General features: G+C 41.7%; 1 protein-coding gene across 1 annotated transcript; it reads right to left on the bottom strand.

Moving 5' to 3' along the window:
* Positions 1-169: 169 nt before the first annotated feature.
* On the bottom strand, positions 170-11,875 carry PIFO (primary cilia formation). Its single transcript, XM_055340811.1, has 6 exons — positions 11,804-11,875; positions 11,442-11,584; positions 10,726-10,824; positions 3,022-3,149; positions 1,447-1,564; positions 170-455 (listed from the first exon to the last, which is right to left on the bottom strand). The coding sequence occupies exons 1-6, from the start codon at positions 11,805-11,807 to the stop codon at positions 387-389; spliced, it is 561 nt and encodes a 186-aa protein (XP_055196786.1). The 5' UTR covers positions 11,808-11,875; the 3' UTR covers positions 170-386.
* Positions 11,876-22,949: the final 11,074 nt, after the last annotated feature.

Raw genomic sequence — 22,949 nt, 5'->3', positions numbered from 1 at the left:
AGAAGCCATCCAATCCTTGCTACTTAGAGGCCAATAGCCCCTGTTCCCAGGGCTAGTGGTAGATGACATAAAACTGGAACCTGGGAACTTAGCATGAAGACAAAGACCCATGAGCATCTAAGTAAAATGGAGCCACCCCACTGAACACTGGGCAGGAACCCTCCAGGCCCACGTATGTATGTAAATGACAAACCAGCACATGGACACAGAATGCTCGGAAGTAGTCCTTCTGTTCTCACACTCACACAGGAAGTAGTTATGAGCCCCTTCCCCTCCCTGGGATCCATGCTGGCAGACGAGAGTACAGCAGTGCAGGCGGAAGACCAGCTCTGTCCTCAATCCCGGAGCTGTAGTCAGGAGGAGTGGGTGAAGGTAGTCACAGCTCCTCAACTGTAAAACAGGCTTAGGTAGGCCACACGGTTCTGGTGCTTTCTGAAGTCCTTGTCAGTGGACAGCTGCAATGGAAGGAACTTTGTCTAGGTCAATATTCCAGCGAGAAGCCTCTGCCTTTGTCTTCCTGGCTGTGCAAAATGAACTGCACATCACCACTGTTGTGGCCCAGCTGAAGCCCACCCCATTGGAGCCTAGTCTTAGGATTCTGTCAACAGCTACTCTGTCATCTAACTCTGCTGTCCCGCTAGGAATTGTTTTCTACTTGGTAAATCTCCAAGTTAGTTGGCAAGCTACTCAAAAACAAAGAGTATATGTTTGATTCCTGAATGTTACGCATATGTCTAACATGATAACATTGCTACTCTAGGCATTTCACAAATAGTTGTAGAATGAATCCAAGCTTCCTCTCAAAATATGGCACCTCTGGAATTATGATAGCTCACATGGATTGAGCATTCATTATGTTATAGGTACTATGTTAAGTGCTTTTCTACATTAGCTCGATCTTTACAATGTTATCAGATTGACTCTATTATTATACTTATTTTAAAGTAAGGAAAACTGGGTCTTAGAAAAGTTGCCTGAGATCACACAGCCAGTAATATGGGAGCTAGTATTTGAACCCAGGCAATCTGTCCCCTGAATCCATGTTCTTCTGAGAATGTTCTACAGCCCCATGATGATCTAATATTCTAGTAGTGTATGGAAAGAGCACTGGCTTAGGAATCACAAGATCTAGATTCCAGTTGTCAATGTGCACTTGTCACTTAATCCATCAGAGCCTGATTTTCTTCCTCTATCATCAAGGTATAATTCTCCTGCTCCTACACTTGAGGATTAGGTAATAAAATGTGACTTTTTCTGTTGTATCCACCTTTAAAAAATTTAACAAAACTGTCAGAAAAAGATACCCATATGCATATTCGCACAAAACTGCATATCCTGTCAGGGGAACAAGGACTTTCTGAAGCTCATTCAGACACTCCTGGATAAAAACCCCTGACACATATGAAAGTAGCAGATAGAGAGTTCTACACAATTCCAGCCTTATACCTCAGCTTTTAGGGGTCTTTTCTGTAGACATGGAACTTGAGCCCAGTCTGGAGATCCAAATTTCATTGGCCAGGTGATTTTGGGGGGTGGTTTCATCTCTGGGTTATATGTGCCAGGGCTAGAAATGAAAATACAAAGCATCCCGTGCAATGACTTAGTAGCCATATATGAATTCCATCTATATCTGCACTTGGTCTAATTCCTTGAGAAACAGGCAACATCTTAATCATCTTTTTAATGTGGGGTAAGTGTGGAGGTCCCTTGCCTGTTCATGTATTTCTGATTAGGTGTGAGTGTTAAATATATCTAATCTTGACATCCCAGTTAGGATTAAAATCGACTCTAGTTTGAAAAACATTTTGGCAGCTCAGTATCCTTGGCTGAGGATCCCAGGAGTGGTGGGTAAGGAAATAGCCTACCAAAGTCATGAACAAGTACTGCTGTGCTTTGAAACTGGGGATAAAAGTGTAATGATAATTCAATCAGCAATATCAGCAATTGCAGGACAAGAAGGCAAAACCAGTTACATTTTGATTGACATGGCATTTATAATTGCCTTTGTTCATAACACTTGGTCTTTGGGGTAGACTCTTTGCTGTGTTGAAAATCGTACTTGGGGAAAAAAAAAGAAATCATACTTAGAATGAACATAGGGGCCAATGTTCAACACTTCCACTTCCTTACTTCGACCTTGAGAAAGTTACAGTCAGCCACTGATCCTTGGATTTCTCATGAGCAAACCAAAGACCTTGACCCTTTGCCTCTCAGCTCCACACATGCTGAATGGCTTCCTGAAATACTTGGTCTATAGGGACCATGTGCTCTTTTCAGTTCCTCCTTGCTCACCACACTCTAGCCACACCAGCCTCCTCCTTATTCTTCCCACCAGTTCCTTCCCAGCTTACAGCTTTTGCACTTGCAGCTCCTCCTGCCTGGGAAGCCCTGGCCCAGATCTTCACAGGGCTGGCTCAGTCTTGTCATTCAGACTTCAGATCCAGTGTCATTTCCCCTAAGGAACTTTCTGGACATCCTTGCCAAAGTAGCGCCACCCATCCCATCACCACCACCCTGTTTACCATCTTCACAGATAGCACATCACCGGGTCACCACCCTGCCTGGTGTGCCTGTGACAGTCCTAGCTCATGGCTACTGTCTTGGTATAATTAGTAAGCTTTCTCTCAGACGTGTCATTGCCTGACTGCTTAATTATATGGTAACCATCCTTATCACCATTGGGTTTTTTGTTGTTGTTGTTGTTGTTTGTTTGTTTTAGTGTATTTGCTTCTCATCTGTCTGGACTCGAGTGTAAGTTCCAAGGAATGAGGAGCCTTGTGTGATGGGTTTATGCAAAATCTCTGGATCCCTTGAAAGTGCCTGACACTTATAAATGTTGATTGAATGAACCACTATGATTTAGAGTTCTATAATGCCAGAGGTCCAGAAGGTCAGAGGTTGGTGCTTTAAAGATGGGTGGGTGGTTTCCTATTCAGCTGCCATGGTTTCGATGGAATCCCTCCTTTGTACATTCTTTCCTATTGCTGTTTGGTGAAGTGCTCCAGAAGAGAGGAGACATACCCAGGATAAGAAGAGTCCTTTGATGTCCTAAATCGAGGCAACGAGGCATTAAATGGTGCAAAATTTTGTTTGTGTATTTGCTCCTGAGGATTTGCAACCTGGTACATGCCTGGATAAAGCATCACGTCCTGTTTCTCAGAAAAAAATAACATGTTAGAGGGTGAAAAATATATATATATTAAATACTACTAAAATAAGCATTTTTAATGAAAGTCTATAACATGTGCATAAAAACAAAGTCACTACTGATGCCAAATAAAAAACTTTAAGAGAATGTATACCACGATTCAATTTTTTAAACTTCATATATATATATATAAACATATATATATAAAATCAGTATAATAAATACAAAGCTAAACTATAGAGTGCTAACAGTACTGTTCATACAAAGAAACTTAACAAAGAAACTTATATAAAATCAGTATAATAAATACAAAGCTAAACTATTAGAGTGCTAACAGTACTGTTGATACAAAGAAACTTAACACTACTAAAATATTAATACATAAGACACTTATTTTTGGTCTTTTTGGAAAAAAAGAACTGAGTTGTTCTTTTCTTTTTTTAACATGGCTCCAGGCACAAAAATAGAATATGAGATGAGAACTGCAACATTCTTAGTGTTTACCTTGTAATTCTTTAAATGTCACCAGTCACAATAGCAATGAACTCTATTTATTTTTGTATTTTATTTTTGTATTTTATTTTTTTTCAATTTTTATTACTTTATATTTTTTATTTGGGGGTATTTATTTATTTATTTATAAACTGTAGAATGCATTATGTTTTTCTCCATAATTTTAGTAGTAAATGTTTCTTTTATTATTGGAGTTCAATTTGTCAACATATATCATACCACTGGTGCTCATCCCATCAAGTGCCCCCTTCAGTGCTCGTCACCCACTCATCCCCACCCCCCGCCCTCCTCCCCTTCCACTACCCCTAGTTCGTTTCCCAGAGTTAGGAGTCTTTATGTTCTGTCTCCCTTTCTGATATTTCCCACACATTTCTTCTCCCTTCCCTTATATTCCCTTCCACTATTATTTATATTCCCCAAATGAATGAGAACATACACTGTTTGTCCTTCTCCGATTGACTTACTTCACTCAGCATAATACCCTCCAGTTCCATCCACGTTGAAGCAAATGGTGGGTATTTGTCGTTTCTAATGGCTGAGTAATATTCCATTGTATACATAAACCACATCTTCTTTATCCATTCATCTTTCGATGGACACCGAGGCTCCTTCCACAGTTTGGCTATTGTGGACATTGCTGCTAGAAACATCGGGGTGCAGGTGTCCCGGCGTTTCATTGCATCTGAATCTCTGGGGTAAATTCCTAACAGTGCAATTGCTGGGTCGTAGGGCAGGTCTATTTTTAACTCTTTGAGGAACCTCCACACAGTTTTCCAGAGTGGCTGCACCAGTTCACATTCCCACCAACAGTGTAAGAGGGTTCCCTTTTCTCTGCATCCTCTCCAACATTTGTTGTTTCCTGCCTTGTTGATTTTCCCCATTCTCACTGGTGTGAGGTGGTATCTCATTGTGGTTTTGATCTGTATTTCCCTGATGGCGAGTGATGCAGAGCATTTTCTCATGTGCATGTTGGCCACGTCTATGTCTTCCTCTGTGAGATTTCTGTTCATGTCTTTTGCCCATTTCATGACTGGATTGTTTGTTTCTTTGGTGTTGAGTTTAAGGAGTTCTTTATAAACCTTGGAAACTAGCCCTTTATCTGATAGGTCATTTGCAAATATCTTCTCCCATTCTGTAGGTTGTCTTTTAGTTTTGTTGACTGTATCCTTTGCTGTGCAAAAGCTTCTCATCTTGATGAAATCCCAATAGTTCATTTTTGCTTTTGTTTCTTTTGCCTTCGTGGATGTATCTTGCAAGAAGTTACTGTGGCCAAAGTCAAAAAGGGTGTTGCCTGTGTTCTCCTCTAGGATTTTGATGGAATATTGTCTCACATTTACATCTTTCATCCATTTTGAGTTTATCTTTGTGTATGGTGCAAGGAGTGGTCTAGTTTCATTCTTCTGCATGTGGATGTCCAATTTTCCCAGCACCATTTATTGAAGAGACTGTCTTTTTCCAGTGGATAGTCTTAGTCTTTCCTGCTTTGTGGAATATTAGTTGACCATAGAGTGGAGGGCCCATTTCTGGATTCTCTATTCTGTTCCATTGATCTATGTGTCTGTTTTTGTGCCAGTACCACACTGTCTTGATGACCACAGCTTTGTGGTACAACCTGAAATCTGGCATTGTGATGCCCCCAGCTATGGTTTTCTTTTTAAAAATTCCCCTGGCTCTTTGGGGTCTTTTCTGATTCCACACAAATCTTAACATGATTTGTTCCAACTCTCTGAAGAAAGTCCACGGTATTTTGATAGGGATTGCATTAAATGTGAAAATTGCCCTGGGTAGCATGGACATTTTCACCATATTAATTCTTCCAATCCATGAGCATGGAATATTTTTCCATCTCTTAGTGTCTTCCTCAATTTCTTTCAGATGTGTTCTGTAGTTTTTAGGGTATAGATCCTTTACCTCTTTGGTTAGGTTTATTCCTAGGTATCTCATGCTTTTGGGTGCAATTGTAAATGGATTTGATTCCTTAATTTCTCTTTCTTCAGTCTCATTGTTAGTGTATAGAAATGCCACTGACTTCTGGGCAATGATTTTGTATCCTGCCACACTGCCGAATTGCTGGATGACTTCTAGCAGTCTTGGGGTGGAGTCTTTTGGGTTTCTATATACCATATCATGTCACCTGCAAAGAGGGAGAGTTTGACTTCTTTGCCAATTTGAATCCCTTTTAATCTTTGGTTTTCTGATTGCTGAGGCTAGGACTTCTAGTACTACGCTGAATAGCAGTGGTGAGAGTGGACATCCCTGTCGTGTTCCTGATCTTAAGGGAAGTGCTCCCAGTGTTTCCCCATTGAGAATGATATTTGATGTGGGCTTTTCATAGATGGCTTTTAAGATGCTGAGGAATGTTCCCTCTATCCCTACACTTTGAAGAGTTTTGATCAGGAATGGATGCTATATTTTTTCAAATGCTTTCTCAGCATCTCTTAAAAGGATCATATGGTTCTTGTTTTTGTGATAGGTATGATCTATCACAAGATTGCTTTACGAGTGTTGAACCAGCCTTGCATCCCAGGGATAAATCCCACTTGGTCATGATGAATAATCTTCTTAATGTATTGTTGGATCTTATTGGGTCGTATCTTGTTGAGAATTTTTGCATCTGTGTTCATCTGAGATATTGGTCTATAATTCTCCTTTTTGGTAGGGTCTTTGTCTGGTTTTGGAATTAAGATGATGCTGGCCTCATAGAATGACTTTGGAATTATTCCATCTCTTTCTATCTTTCAGAACATCTTTAGTAGAATAGGTATGGTTTCTTCTTTAAACGCTTGATAGAATTCCCCTGGGAAGCGATCTGGCCCTGGACTTTTGTGTCTTGGGAGGTTTTGGATGACTGCTTCAATTTCCTCCCTGATTATCTGCCTGTTCAGGTTTTCTATTTCTTCCTGTTCCAGTTTTGGTAGTTTGTGGTTTTCAAGAAATGCGTCCATTTTTTCTAGATTGCCTAATTTATTGGTGTATAGCTGTTCAAAATGTTTTTAAAACGTCTGTATTTCCTTGTTATTGGTGGTGATCTCTCCTTTTTCATTCATGATTTTATTAATTTGGGTCTTTTCTCTTTTGTTTTTAATAAGGCTGGCTAATGGTTTATCTATCTTATTAATTCTTTCAAAGAACCAACTCTTGGTTTTGTTGATCTGTTCCACAGTTGTTCTGGTCTCTATTTCATTGAATTCTGCTCGAATCTTTATTAACTCTCTTCTGGTGCTGGGTGAAGGTTTTACTTGCTGTTCCTTCTCTAGCTTCTTTAGGTACAAGGTTAGCTTTTGTATTTGAGTTTTTTCCAGTTTTTTTGAGGGATTCTTGTATTGCTATGTATTTCCCTTTCAGGACTGCTTTTGCTGCATCCCAGTGATTTTGAAGGGTTGTATCTTCATTCTCATTAGTTTCCTTGAATGTTTTTAATTCTTGTCTAATTTCCTGGTTGACCCTTTCATCTTTTAGCAGGATGCTCTTTAACCTCCACGTGTTTGAGTTTCTTCCCAATTTCTTCTTTGTGATTTAGTTCTAGTTTCAAAGCATTATGGACTGAAAATATGCAGCGGACAATCCCAATCTTTTGGTCTGTTGGGACGTGATTTTTGACCCAGTATGTGGTCTATTCTGGAGAGAGTTCCGTGTGCACTTGAGAAGAATGTGTATTCAGTTGCGTTTGGATGTAAAGTTCTGTAAATATCTGTGAAATCCACCTGGTCCAGTGTATCATTTAAAGCCCTTGTTTCTTTGGTGATGTGTGCTTAGAAAATCTGTCATTTGCATGAAGCACCGTGTTGAAGTCTCCCAGTATTATTGTGTTATGTCTTAGGTTTGGTTATTAATTGATTGATATACTTGGCAGCTTCCACATTAGCGCATAAATATTCATGACTGTTAGGTCCTCTTATTAGATAAATCCTTTAAATATAATATAGTGTCCATCTTCATCTCTTACTACAGTATTTGGGTTAAACTTTAATTTATCTGATATGAGGATGGCTACCCCTGCTTTCTTTTTAGGACCATTTGAATGGTAAATGGTTCTCCAACCTTTCATTTTCAGGCTGTAGGTGTCCTTACATCTAAAATGAGTCTTCTGTAGACAGCAAATAGATGGGTCTTGCTTTTTTATCGAGTCTGAAACCCTGCGTCTTTTGATTGGGTCATTAAGCCCATTCACGTTCAGAATTACCATTGAAAGATATGAATTTAGTGTCATCATGATATCTTTTCAGTCCCTGTTTATGAATTGTTTCTTTTGGCTTACTATCTTTTACAGAGTCCCCCTTAATATTTCTTGCAGATCTGGTTTGGTGGTTATATATTCTTTCAGTTTCTGCCTATCTTGGAAGATCTTTCTCTCTCCTATTCTGAATGAGAGCCTTGCTGGATAGAGTATTTTTTGCTGCATGTTCTTCTCATTTAGAACCCTGAGTATATCCTGCCGTCCTTTTCTGGCTGCCAGGTCTGTGGAGAGGACTGCTGTTAACCTACTACTCCCCATAAAGGTTAGGGATCTCTTGTCTCTCTCTGCTTTAAGGATCTTATCTTTATCTTTGGAATTTGCAAATTTCACTATTAAATGTCTGGTTTTGAACAGTTTTTATTGATTTTAGGTGGGATCTCTCTATCTCCTGGATCTGAATGCCTGTTTCTCTCCCCAAGTTGGGGAAGTTCTCAGCTATGATTTGTTCAAATACACTTTCTGGTCCTCTGTCCCTTTCAGTGCCCTCCGGAACCCCAATTAAACATAGATTTTTCCTTCTGAGGCTATCATTATTTCCCTTAACCTTTCCTCATGATCTTTTAATTGTTTTTCTCTTTTTCCTCATATTCCTTCCTTGCCATCAAATTGTCTTCTATATCACTCACTCATTCTTCTACCTTGTTAACCCTCGTTGTTAGGACCTCCAGTTTGGATTGCATCTCATTTAATTGATTTTTAATTTTGGCCTGATTAGATCTAAATTCTTCATTCATGAAGTCTTTTGAATCCTTTATGCTTTTTTTCCAGGGCCACCAGTAGCTTTATAATTGTGCTTCTGATTTGGCTTTCTGACATTGAATTGTAATCCAAATCTGTAACTCTGTTGGAGAGTAGTATTTCTGATTCTTTATTTTGTGGTGAGTTCTACTTTCTAGTCATTTTGCTCAGTGTACAGTGGCTAAAAATGCATTGTACTGTAAAAAGGATGGGAAAAGGGGGGAGGGCAAAAACCAAAACCCAAAAACAAACAATCAAAAACCAGGAGGGGTATCCTCTGATTCTATATAGTGTAAGTCTCTTGACTCCCCTGGAACTTTCCAGCACTGCTCGGTCTAGAACTTGGTCTTCTCCTTCCCTTACAGCTGGTCTTCTGGGGGAGGGGCCTGTTGTACTGATTCTCAGGTGTGTGCACCTGGGGGAGCTGCTCCGCCCCCTGCCAGGTGCAGGCTTCAGTGGGAGCTGTTTATCCCGTGAGGCCTCTATTCCCCGGCATCCCTGCTCTGTCCCAGGCACTGGGTGACACAAGGAGGAACAACAAGACTGGCAGCGGCCAGCTCTCCAGCCCTGGATTTAGCTCCCACAGTAACTACTGCAGCTCCCAGTCCACACTGGCCTGGATGCTCCCAGTGGTGGTGGGCGCTGATCTGCACAGCTTGGGGGCACCCGGCAGCAGGAGCGTCCTCACTGTCCTGTGTCCTCCCAAGTTCTGCCTGTTCCAAGGGGAACACTGGATCGTGGGCTGTGTCCCTTGGTGCCCTGGGCTCCAGGGCCTGCACGGGTGGAATTGCATTGCCAGGGCCGCGCAGCCCGCTCCGTGTGGAGCCGCCGCCCAAGCCGCCCCTCGAGCTGCTCCCGGGCCAGTGGGATACGTGCTCCAGCTCTTTAAGGTGCTCGGCCCGCAGTGTGTGGTGCACTCTCCCCGGGGTGCAGTTCCTCTGTTAGTTAACCCAGGAACCTGGGGGCTCCACTCCTCCCCCTGGGATCCTGCCCGAGATCCCTGAGAGCGCCTTTCCATCCAGGAAGATTATTAAAGTTCCTGCATCTCTGGGTCTGGGTTTTCCTGTCCTGGGAGCTCTCTCCCGGGCCTTAGCCCGGCTCCTCACGGGGCCCCTCTCCCACTGGATGCTTTTTAATTTTTTTCTTCTTCCTACTTTGTTAGAAGTGTGAACTCTTCTCACTGTAGCATTCCAGCTGTTCTCTCTTTAAATCTTAGGCCGAATCCATAGGTTTCTGGGATGATTTGAAAGTTATCTAGGTAAGTTGTTGGGGACAGGTGACTTGGGGACCCTACTACTCCACCATCTTGCCCCACCCCTGCGATGAACTCCTCTTGATTTATTTTCCATCACCATCTTTAACAAATTCTTCTATCATAGCTCAAAGTTCTTTATTATATATAATATAATATAATATAATTAATATAATTAATATAATTAATATAATATAGGCCAATTCATCCTCTTTCAGTTCATGTACCAGCTATAGTTTCACTACCCAGGCTATAGATACAGGGAGAAAATCAAGATAAGTATGGGTTTGGCTAGCCAAAGATACACATGCTGAGGTTGCAGAAAGAGATCTATGGGAGGTAAAGAAACAAGGTGACTTTGGATCTGCTGCCCCTATCATTCCACTCAGAATTTTTTTTAGAGCCCTCTCTTTGAGTGCAAGAGTCAGAAAAATGCCCAACAACGGATTAGGATCCAATACAGAAGACTTTTAGAATTGAAATCCAATCAGACAAAAGGAGTTCAAAAGTAGGAATTTGCTTTTTAAGTGGCAAGATAATAGGATGCATGTAAATAAACTTTGATACTTAATGTCAGCTGTGTCAGCCCTGAAGCAGGGTCTTGGTACCATTTCTTTCCAGAATTGTTTTCCACTCTCCAGGGACTCACACACATTTGAGATGCTAACACCTAAGCTTCTCAGACAGACTTCTTCGTAGCTTTTGTCTAAATATTTTTCTTGAATTTCAGGGCACATTTTATGGTAACCTCCTGCTCTCCCAACTTCATTCCCTGAGGCAAATACATGCAGCAACATGGATCCCAATAAAATCTAAGCACATTCAGCCATTTCTAACCTTGTTGATTGTCTTAAACCTCTCAGCTGTTCTGGCACCAAAAGTATATCCTTTTTTACTGGTCGGGATCTTAGAGAGGTTATATGCCAATCCATACACCTTCAGGTAGTATATAAAGAAAAAGAAATAAAACATGTAGAGAATATTACAGTCATCAAAACAGAGTGGACTCAAAATGTTCTTATCTGAATGTCCTTTGCAAAAGTTGCTTTTTCTATCTTAACTCCTCTGAGTGACGACCATAGAAACAATGATATAAGCAAGGCCGGCATACCAGTCTGCAAAGAAATGTGGCTGGCCAGGTAGAGTAAATGACCTTCCTGTGTATTCCAGTGCATCCAGTCCTGTAAGCCCCTGAGCTGAATTTGCCCTAATCCCACCCTCAGTCTGATTACATTATTTCATAAACTGACCTAGCATCACAGCCACATTCCAAATTTGGACTAATGGGAGGCATTGATTCAGAGACTTTTGAAGGTGGGAATGCAGTGGGGACTGTATGAAGAAAGGGTTGCGTTTGGTGGATGTTGGAGGTGGAGCAAAAGGGTCCCTTAATTTCTGACATTGGACCTGACAGCTGGCTGCAGAGGAACAGGGCACCTTTTCATGTTGCCACCCCAAAGATTACAAATCCTGTGAATTTTTCTTCCATGGAACCTGGGTATCCTCGCATAGTCAGGGGACCGAAACCCACCCAAGAGAAGGTGAATACTCACATCTTCTGCTATGTAACATCCAGGGCCTCTGTGGGGCGCTCCTCGAAGAGGGAGAAACTTGTTCCCCAACAAGCTTGGGGGGTGGTGATGAGGAAAGAGCTTCCTCGGTTGACTTGTTCCAAAGGGGTAGTTAACCAGTGACTCTGAAGATCAAGAAAGAGCAGAAACTCCACTTGAGGAAGGCCCCTGTCTGAGTGAGCGCTCTGGGGGCGCGTGGGCTGCGGGGAGGCCCAGATCGCTGGGGCCCGATCCAGAACAAACACCTGACGGAACCCGGTGGAGGGGACGGCTTGCATCCCACCCCCGTAGCCTCCCCACTCCTCCTCCTGCCACCCTCGATGCCTTATCACAGCCCCGCGCACCCATCGCGCCTTGCAGGGCAGCGCTTGGGTACCGCGTTGCTAAGGGAACGCGGGGGCGCCGACAGGCCCCCGAGCGGCTCCAAGCGCCTGCGCCCTGCGGAGCGGGCCCCGCCCCCGAGCCCGGCGAACTCTGCGGGGGCGGGGGGCGGAGCGGAGCGGGGTGGGGCGGGGCGGGGCGGGGCGGGGGGTGGGGCGCAGATGGAGGGTTTGCTGGCCTCGCAGCCACAGCGCCTGCGCGGGTGAAGGACTGAGCACAAGGGCTTTGGAAGTCGGGCCACCGGGATGCGGGGCTGAAGAGGGAGGGACGCTGGATTTAGAATACCCCGAAATCCGGACTGCTAGGGTCAGGGACCTGGAAAATGATGGCGAGTGGGATGGGCTTCCAGGACCACGCCTACAGCCGGGGAATGTGGACTAAATAGAGCATAGCCTAGACAGTTCCCTACTAGGCCCCTCTTAGACCCATTTTTCTGCAGGTTGCCCCCTTCTACCTCTAACCGTAGCATGCACGAGGCTTTAAAAGGGTTGGGAGCCTTGAGTGCAGCAGTGGGATTGCAGAGGAATCACAGAAGTGCTTAATAGTTGTAAAACCTTGGCCATCTCTTAAATGTTTAAGTCTCAGTTTCCTCATCTCCAAATTGGGAATAATAATTCCTCTTTATTGGGTAATGGCAGGATTAAGAGAACAGGTTGAAAGCAATCAGTCCCTGGTACTTGGCAGGTGACAATGGCAAGAGGTTATTATGAAGATGGTATCCAGCCCCATTATGAGCACTCCCATCCTAACCCAAAAAGAAACATCGCGGTGTGTATTGGCTTCTTTGCCTTTACCCTGCATATTTTCTTACCTTTTTAAAAACTTAAACTCAATTTGCCAACATACAGTATAACACCCCGTGCTCATCCCATCAAGTGTCCTGCATATTAACACCAACCTGTTCTGTCCTGAATTTTGGATAGCTTTAGGAGTTATCAGATGTGGGAAGCAGCAGACATATACAGTGTGACTGGTCCATGCTACTCTTTGGCCTCTAAGGATGACCCTGGGATCCACACACACCCTGGCATAGAACTATCTGCAGGATGATTTCATATATTTAATGTAGGGCTTCCAAGAAAGGTGATACTGGCTACAACAAGATATTTTGCAAACTCGAGGAAGCATTTTGCTTGTGAAAAATTCCTGAGGGGATGCTCCTGGTCATGGGGCCAAGGAGGCTGGACACCCTGCAGTGTGTTGCCCCAACACATGGTGCATTGTCACATGTCTTGCATAACATTCAGATGTCCTGCTGGACTTTATAGAAATAATTGGTTGTACCTGACTTACATATAACATTGATAAAATTTTTTACAAGAAATAATGCATGAAACCCAGTAATATAGGACAAGGTTGTGTGAGAAACAAAGCTTATAAATGAAATAAAGACACACTCTCAAAATTATTGAATAATTTGCTTTAAGCCTTCTCTCTCCTCAAAATATAATTGCAGTAAAACTGATGATAAATAAAATATAAAAATATTGGTATTGATTTGATAATTTTCACTTTCATTAATATTTCAGGTAATATTAATATTTTTAGGTACCCACAGGTGTGTTTTGAAATTACTGTTTACATTACTAGTGACATGAAACATGTTTTGCAAAGTACTTTGATATTACGGCATCCAATTCCTCATTGGTAGACTGGATTGCTTCCGACTAATCTTCCAGCTGAGAAGAGGTAGAAAAGTTGGGCAAAATAAATTATGTATGTTTGGAGACATCAGAGATATACCATGAAAGAATATATAGGGCCAAGATTGCAGACAGAGGGAAAGCCTAAAATGGTGAGCCACAGTTGGTGCTGCTGTTCTCTTTGGACATCTGTTAATCAATAAGTGGCCAAGAAGCAGAGGATTTAAGTGGAACTTTGGACATGTATGTTTCTGAAAGCTGAGGATCAAAAATTAGGCTGGTCATGGAGGATGGGAGACTGGAAAGCACCTGGGCTTTTAGCTGGGACCCTAAAGGGATAAACTCTAGGAATAAGAGTAAATAAAAAATAGACCAGCTCTCCAAAAACGCTGAAATCCACGTTTATATTTACATAGTCTCCAACAGCATTAAGGTAATCTGCTTCTACCTTTACTGCATACCAGAGGGAAAAAAGTAAATTATCTCTGAGTATAATATCATCCAAAGCATTAACTAATTTTATAATTTTTCGTGCAAAATGTTTGGCATTCAATATAAAACAGCAACTCATATTTTTTTTTAAAAAAAGGGTAAAAATAAACCTAAAGGAAATCCAGAGATTGAAATTTTCAAACATGGACTTTAAAGTAACTGTACTTGGCCGAGATTTTGGAGGAAGCCTTCAGACTTCAGGGTAAACATGCAAAGCAAGAGAAAGTAAGAACCATCAAGCAAATTCTTGGCTTCTGAGGTAAGAGGCTAAAAGAAAAAAGTGATTAGACCCTAAAGACAGGGTCAGTAAAGATCCTACTGTACTCAAGAAAGATAATTTTTCCCCATCAGTCTTCCTGTTCATGTTACTAATGTAACACACAACTGTGTCCACCTATATCCTGATTGATGCAAATTTATCAACTTTTCATTAAAGCCAATCCAAGCATCATATAGTCAAAGATGAACTGTTTATATGCTATATGTATCTCCTGTATAACCAATTATGTAATGGTAAACCTGAGAAGTTAAGGTAGAAGTTCAGGCAGCTCTAAGGATTATCAAGGATTCAATGTTTGAATGATAATCACACACAAAGGAACCTATGCAGGTGATTGTCTAGGACCAAAGAATGTTTAGACAAAGGTTTTATCATGGGGCCACTTCTGATGAAGACTTTAAGTAAAGAATTTTGCAGTTCCCATCATGTAGATTTCTAACCATAGTTAGTTATAACATCAAGGATGCCTGATGTTTATGGAGACTGTTTTAGCTTTATCAGACAGTTTATCAGCTTTCTGTGTATGTCTGTGTATGAGGCCATTGTACGGATTATTATTCTGGGCGCTCCTGGGTGGCTCAGTTGGTTAAGCATCTGCCTTTGGCTCAGGTCATGATCCCAGGGTGCTGGAATGGAGCCCTACATCAGGCTGTCTGTTGAGTAGGGAGTCTGTTCCTCCTCCTTTACCTCCCCTCCCTACCCTCCACTTGTGCTCTCTCTCTCTCGTACTCTCTCTCTCTCTCAAATAAATGAATAAATCTTTTAAAAAATAAAAAGAATTCTTATTCTGGGAAACCACCTGCTCTTTTGCAGTGATCTAGTTGAACTGGCTAAATAGATTTGATTTTTGGTATAATGTTTTATTTTTTTTTAATTTTTAAAAGATTTTTATTTATTCATGAGAGACACACACACACAGAGGAGAGAGAGAGAGAGGCAGAGACACAGGCAGAGGGAGAAGCAGGCTTCAAGCAGGGAGCCCAACTTGGGACTCGATCCCGGGACCCCAGAATCAGACCCTGGGCTGAAAGTGGTGCTAAACCACTCAGCCACCCGGGCTGCCTCTGGTATAGTGTTTTTTTAAATTTATTTATTTATTTATTTATTTATTTATTTATTTATTTATTTATTTTAGTATAGTGTTTTAAATAGATTTTTGTCTCATTTAAAAATTTATTGAATTAAATAAGAAATCAATTTAGCAAAGGGGATAAAGCTGGTAATTCAAGAAATGATAAGTTGGAGAATTTTAGAAGCAATAAAAAGGAGTCAAATAAAAATTGCACAAATAGAAAGCGTCCTCTTATACTGTATGTTGGCAAATCAAACTCCAATAAAAAATACAAAAAATAAAATAAAAAAGAGGGGGGCAGTTCTAAGGGATATATAATATTCCCTATATTCCTTTGTACTATTCAACAAATGCTCCTTTAAGAATGTTACATAAACACAAATATTAGTTCATGCAGTTCCCAAAGATTTATATGCAAAATATTCTCTATGTCAAATTCTATTTTTAAAGTTTTCAAATAGAGCACATTTTGTAAGGCCAATTCATGTTCTCTAATTCATATTTTTTGTGAGACTAGATTTTTGAACATTTTCTTAAAATAAAACAATCCCAGTGAGGCTTGCAGGAGGGAAAAAAAAAGAAAGAAAGAAAGCACCATCTCTGAAAGAACTCAAGACATGACTATAACAGCAGATTATAAAAGCTGAAAAAAAATGAAAGAATTGGGAATTGAATCAGAAGAAAGTATTTAGACTTGAAACTTGGAGATGCAAAAGGACAGGAAATGCAGGGGAAAATTGACAGCTGAGAAGCACAAAAAGTTTCACTTAGATGCAGACCTTTTTATTTATTTTTTTATGCTGATTTATTTATTTATTTTTAATAAATTAATTTTCTATTGGTGTTCTTTTTACCAACATACAGAATAACACCCAGTGCTCATCCCGTCAAGTGTCCCCCTCAGTGCCCGTCACCCATTCACCCCCACCCCCCACCCTCCTCCCCTTCCACCACCCCCAGTTCATTTCCCAGAGTTAGGAGTCTTTATGTTCTGTGTCCCTTTCTGATATTTCCCACACATTTCCTCTCCCTTCCCTTATATTCCCTTTCACTATTATTCATATTCCCCAAATGAATGAGAACATACACTGTTTGTCCTTCTCCGATTGACTTACTTCACTCAGCATAATACCCTCCAGTTCCATCCACGTTGAAGCAAATGGTGGGTATTTGTCGTTTCTAATGGCTGAGGAATATTCCATTGTATACATAAACCACATCTTCTTTATCCATTCATCTTTCGATGGACACTGAGGCTCCTTCCACAGTTTGGCTATTGTGGACATTGCTGCTAGAAACATCCGGGCGCAGGTGTCCTGGCGTTTCATTGCATCTGTATCTTTGGGGTAAATCCCTAAAAGTGCAACTGCTGGGTCATAGAGCAGGTCTATTTTTAACTCTTTGAGGAACCTCCACACAGTTTTCCAGAGTGGCTGCACCAGTTCACATTCCCACCAACAGTGTAAGAGGGTTCCCTTTTCTCCGCATCCTCTCCAACATTTGTGGTTTCCTGCCTTGTTAATGTTCCCCATTCTCACTGGTGTGAGGTGGTATCTCATTGTGGTTTTGATGTGTATTTCCCTGCTGGCAAGTGATGCAGAGCATTTTCTCATGTGCATGTTGGCCATGTCTTCCTCTGTGAGATTTCTGTTCATGTCTTTTGCCCATTTCATGATTGGATTGTTTGTTTCTTTGGTGTTGAGTTTAAGAAGTTCTTTATAGATTTTGGAAACTAGCCCTTTATCTGATATGTCATTTGCAAATCTCTTCTCCCATTGTGTAGGTTGTCTTTTAGTTTTGTGGATTGTATCCTTTGCTGTGCAAAAGCTTCTTATCTTGATGAAGTCCCAATAGTTCATTTTTGCTTCTGTTTCTTTTGCTTTCGTGGATGTATCTTGCAAGAAGTTACTGTGGCCAAGTTCAAAAAGGGTGTTGCCTGTGTTCTCCTCTAGGATTTTGATGGAATCTTGTCTCACATTTAGATCTTTCATCCATTTTGAGTTTATCTTTGTGTATGGTGTAAGAGAGTGGTCTAGTTTCATTCTTCTGCAGGTGGATGTCCAATGTTCCCAGCACCATTTATTGAAGAGACTGTCTTTCTTCCAGGGGATCATCTTTCCTCCTTTATCGAATATTAGTTGACCAAAAAGTTCAGTGTCCACTTCTGGGTTCTCTATTCTGTTCCATTGATCTATGTGTCTGTTTTTGTGCCAGTACCACACTGTCTTGATGACCACAGCTTTGTAGTACAACCTGAAATCTGGCATTGTGATGCCCCCAGCTATGGTTTTCTTTTTTAAAATTCCCCTGGCTATTCGGGGTCTTTTCTGACAGCACACAAATCTTAAAATAATTTGTTCTCTCTGAAGAAAGTCCATGGTATTTTCATAGGGATTGCATTAAACGTGTAAATTGCCCTGGGTAACATTGACATTTTTACAATATTAATTCTGCCAATCCATGAGCATGGAATATTTTTCCATCTCTTTGTGTCTGCCTCAATTTCTTTCAGAAGTGTTCTATAGTTTTCAGGGTATAGATCCTTTACCTCTTTGGTTAGGTTAATTCCTAGGTATCTTATGCTTTTGGGTGCAATTGTAAATGGGATTGACCCTTAATTTCTCTTTATTTGGTCTCATTGTTAGTGTATAGAAATGCCACTGATTTCTGGGCATTGATTTTGTATCCTGCCACGCTACCAAATTGCTGTATGAGTTCTAGGAATCTTGGGGTGGAGGCTTTTGGGTTTTCTATGTAGAGTATCATGTCATCGGCGAACAGGGGGAGTTTGAGTTCTTTGCCAATTTGAATGCCTTTAATGTCTTTTTGTTGTCTGATTGCTGAGGCTAGGACTTCCAATACTATGTTGAATAGCAGTGGTGAGAGTGGACATCCCTGTCTTGTTCCTGATCTTAGGGGAAGGGCTCCCAGTGCTTCCCCATTGAGAATATTTGCTGTGGGCTTTTCGTAGATGGCTTTTAAGACGTCGAGGAAAGTTCCCTCTATCCCTACACTCTGAAGAGTTTTGATCAGGAATGAATGCTGTATTTTGTCAAATGCTTTCTCTGCATCTAATGAGAGGATCATGTGGTTCTTGGTTTTTCTCTTGCTGATATGATGAATCACATGGATTGTTTTACGAGTGTTGAACCAGCCTTGTGTCCCGGGGATAAATCCTACCTGGTCGTGGTGAATAATTTTCTTAATGTGTTGTTGGATCCTATTGGCTAGTATCTTGTTGAGAATTTTTGCATCCATGTTCATCAGGGATATTGGTCTGTAATTCTCCTTTTTGGTGGGGTCTTTGTCTGGTTTTGGAATTAAGGTGATGCTGGCCTCATAGAATGAATTTGGAAGTACTCCATCTCTTTCTATCTTTCCGAACAGCTTTAGTAGAATAGGTATGATTTCTTCTTTAAACGTTTGATAGAATTCCCCTGGGAAGCCATCTGGCCCTGGACTCTTGTGTCTTCGGAGGTCTTTGAGGACTGCTTCAATTTCCTCCCTGGTTATTGGCCTGTTCAGGTTTTCTATTTCTTCCTGTTCCAGTTTTGGTAGTTTGTGGCTTTCCAGGAATGCGTCCATTTCTTCTAGATTGCCTAATTTATTGGTGTGTAGCTGTTCATAATATGTTTTAAAAATCGTTTGTATTTCCTTGGTGTTGGTAGTGATCTCTCCTCTCTCATTCATGATTTTATTAATTTGAGTCTTCTCTCTCTTCTTTTTAATAAGGCTGGCTAATGGTGTATCTATCTTATTAATTCTTTCAAAGAACCAACTCCTGGTTCTGTTGATCTGTTCCACAGTTCTTCTGGTCTCAATTTCGTTGAGTTCTGCTCGAATTTTTATTAACTCTCTTATTCTGCTGGGCATAGGGTCCATTTCCTGTTTTTTCTCTAGCTCCTTTATGTGTAAGGTTAGCTTTTGTATTTGAGTTATTTCCAGTTTTTGAATGGATGCTTGTATTGTGATGTATTTCCCCCTCAGGACTGCTTTTGCTGCATCCCAGAGATTTTGAACGGTTGTATCTTCATTCTCGTTAGTTTCCATGAATCTTTTTAATTCTTCCTTAATTTCCTGATTGACCCTTTCATCTTTTAGCAGGATGGTCCTTAACCTCCACGTGTTTGAGGTCCTTCCAAACTTCTTGTTGTGATTTAGTTCTAATTTCAAGGCGTTATGGTCTGAGAATATGCAGGGGACGATCCGAATCTTTTGGTATCGGTTCAGACCCGATTTGTGACCCACTATATGGTCTATTCTGGAGAAAGTTCCATGTGCACTTGAGAAGAAGGTGTATTCAGTTGAATTTGGATGTAAAGTTCTGTAGATATCTGTGAAATCCATCTGGTCCAGTGTATCATTTAAAGTTCTCGTTTCTTTGGAAATGTTTTGCTTAGAAGACCTATCGAGTATAGGAAGAGCTAGATTGAAGTCTCCAAGTATAAGTGTATTTTTATCTAAGTATTTCTTCACTTTGGTTTTAATTCATTGATATATTTGGCAGCTCCCACATTCAGGGCATATATATTGAGGATTGTTAAGACCTCTTGTTGGATAGATCCTTTAAGTATGAGATACTATCCCTCTTCATCTCTCACTGTAGTCTTCGGGGTAAATTTTAGTTTATCTGATATAAGGATGGCTACCCCTGCTTTCTTTTGAGAACCATTTGAATGGTAAATGGTTCTCCAACCTTTTATTTTCAGGTTGTAGGTGTCCTTCTGTCTAAAATGAGTCTCTCGTAGACAGCAAATAGATGGGTCCTGCTTTTTTATCCAGTCTGAAACCCTGCGCCTTTTGATGGGGTCATTAAGCCCGTTCACATTCAGAGTTACTATTGACAGATATGAGTTTAGTGTCATCATGATATCTATTCAGTCCTTGTTTTTGTGGATTGTTCCACTGAACTTCTTCTTAAAGGGGTATTTTAAGAGTCCCCCTTAAAATTTCTTGTAGAGCTGGTTTGGAGGTCACATATTCTTTCAGTTCCTGCCTGTCTTGGAAGCTCTTTATCTACCCTTCCATTTTGAATGAGAGCCTTGGTGGATAAAGTATTCTTGGTTACATGTTCTTCTCATTTAGGACCCTGAATATATCCTGCCAGCCCTTTCTCGCCTGCCAGGTCTCTGTGGAGAGGTCTGCTAATACTCCTCCCCATAAAGTCAGGGACTTCTTGTCTCTTGCTGCTTTAAGGATCTTCTCTTTATCTTTGGAATTTGCAACCTTACTATTAAATGTCGAGGGGTTGAACGGTTTTTATTTATTTTAGGGGGGGGATCTCTCTATTTCCTGGATCTGAATGCCTGTTTCCCTTCCCAAATTGGGAAAGTTTTCAGCTAGGATTTGTTCAAATACATATTCTGGCCCTCTGTCCCTTTCGGGGCCCTCGGGAACCCCAATTAAACGTAGGTTTTTCTTCCTCAGGCTGTCGTTTATTTCCCTTAATCTATCTTCATGGTCTTTTAATTGTCTGTCTCTTTTTTCCTCAGTTTCTCTCTTTGGCATCAACTTGTCTTCTATGTCACTCACTCGTTCTTCCACCTCATTAACCCTCGTCGTTAGGACTTCTAGTTTGGATTGCATCTCATTCAATTGATTTTTAATTTCTGCCTGATTGGATCTAAATTCTGCAGTCATGAAGTCTCGTGAGTCTTTTATGCTTTTTTCTAGAGCCACCAGTAGCTGTATAATAGTGCTTCTGAATTGGCTTTCTGACATTGAATTGTAATCCAGATTTTGTAACTCTATGGGAGAGAGGGCTGTTTCTGATTCTTTCTTTTGAGGTGAGGTTTTCCTTCTAGTCATTTTGCTCAATGCAGAGTGTCCAAAAACAAGTTGTTTTGGGAAAAGGAGAAAAAGAGAGAGAAGGAAAGAAAAGAGAAAAATAAAAAAGAAAAAAAAGGAAAAAAGAAAAAGAGAAAGGAAAAAGAAAGAAAGGTGAAAAAAAGGGGGGTGTGGGGGAAGCAATCAGAAATCAAAAAGAAAAAAAAAAAAAAACCACGGGTGAGTATCTTCTGATTCTGTATACTTTAAGTCCCTTGACTTCCCCTGGAACTCGTCCGTCCAGCTGGTCTTCTGGGGGAGGGGCCTGCTGTGCTGGTTTTCAGGTGTTAGCACTTGGGGGAGCTGCTCTGCCCTCTCCCTGGTGCAGGGCTCAATGGGGGTTGTTTACTCCGTGAGATCCCAGGAGGAACAGCCACAATGGTTTCGGCAAGTCTGGAAACCTGGATTCAGCCCCCGCAGTAACTACTGAGCTCTCCGTCTGCAGGGCCTGGAGGCTCCGGGGCGGGGCCGCTGATCTGCTCAGCTCTGGGCAGGAGCGTCCTTGGTGTCCTGGGCCCTCCCGGCCTCTGCCTGTCGGGGGGGGGGGGGGGGGGGGAGGCCGGATCCTGGGCTGTGTCCCGGCGCCCTGTGCTCCGGGGCCTGCGCTGTTGGATTCGCGCTCCCGGCCGCGCAGCCGACTCTCTGCGGAGCCGTTGCCCGAGCCCCTCCGAGCTGCTCCCGGCTGCGCAGCCCCCTCCCCGCAGAGCCAGGCCCGAGCCCCTCGAGTTGCTACGAGTCCCGCCCTGTGCGCTGCAGCGGGAGCTCGGGGCACTCTTCCGGGGCGCAGGTGTCTGTTAGTGTCCCAGGGAGCCCGAGAGCATCCCCGCCCTCCTGGGTCCTGCTCCAACTCCCTGGGAGCCCCTTTCCACCCGGGGAGGTTGGTGCAGCTCCTGCTTCTCCCGGACGGGGCTCTCCTGTCCTGGGGACACTCGCCCCAGCCTCAGCCCGGCTCCTCGCGGGGCCCTTCCCCTTGGAAGCCTTTTGTTTCTTTATTTCTTTTTCCCCGTCTTCCTACCTTGATAGAAGCACGGACTCTTCTCACTCTAGCGTTTCACCTGGTCTCTCTTTAAATCTCAGGCCGAATTCGTAGATTTTCAGGATGATTTGAAGGTTATCTAGGTAATTTGGTGGGGACAGGTGATTTGGGGACCCTACTCTTACGCCATCCTCCGCAGATCTTTTTAAAGTACAGAACAGTGAATGTGTTTTCCTAATAAGATTTAATTTTTTCTAGCTATCTTATGGTAAGAATACATTGTATAATGCATATAACATACAAACTACATGTTAATCAGCTCTCTGTGTTATTTGTAGGGCTTCTGATCAACAGTAGGCTATTAGTTAAGTTTTGAGGGAATAAAAGTTATAGGTGAATTTTTGATTACATGGGGGTGAGCACTCTTCATCTCATGTGTTTGAAGGTCAACTGGATGTATATATATATGGAGAGAGAGAAAGGGAGGGAGGGAGGGAGGAAAGAAAAAAGAGGGAGGAAAGGGTTACTAACATCTAATAATTGAAGAATTTGGGGCAAATAGGTAAGATAATTCCTTGTACTGTCTTTGCAACTTTTCTTTAGGTTTGAAAATGCTTGAAAATAATAGTTAAAAGCTATATACCATTACAAAAGTGAGAAAGTAAGCCAAGATACCGAGGAAGACATAAGCACAAAAGCATCAAGACCTAGAGTGTCCATCAATGTACCAGCCACTACCCATATTTAAAATTGAAATTTGTGTAAGTGTAAAATACACATCGAAATTTAAAGACTTAGAATGAAAAAAGTACAAAATACC

Source organism: Nyctereutes procyonoides, unplaced genomic scaffold (assembly GCF_905146905.1).
Source record: "Nyctereutes procyonoides isolate TBG_1078 unplaced genomic scaffold, NYPRO_anot_genome, whole genome shotgun sequence".
NCBI lineage: Eukaryota > Metazoa > Chordata > Mammalia > Carnivora > Canidae > Nyctereutes > Nyctereutes procyonoides.
This window is presented reverse-complemented; position numbering and strand designations above follow the sequence as displayed.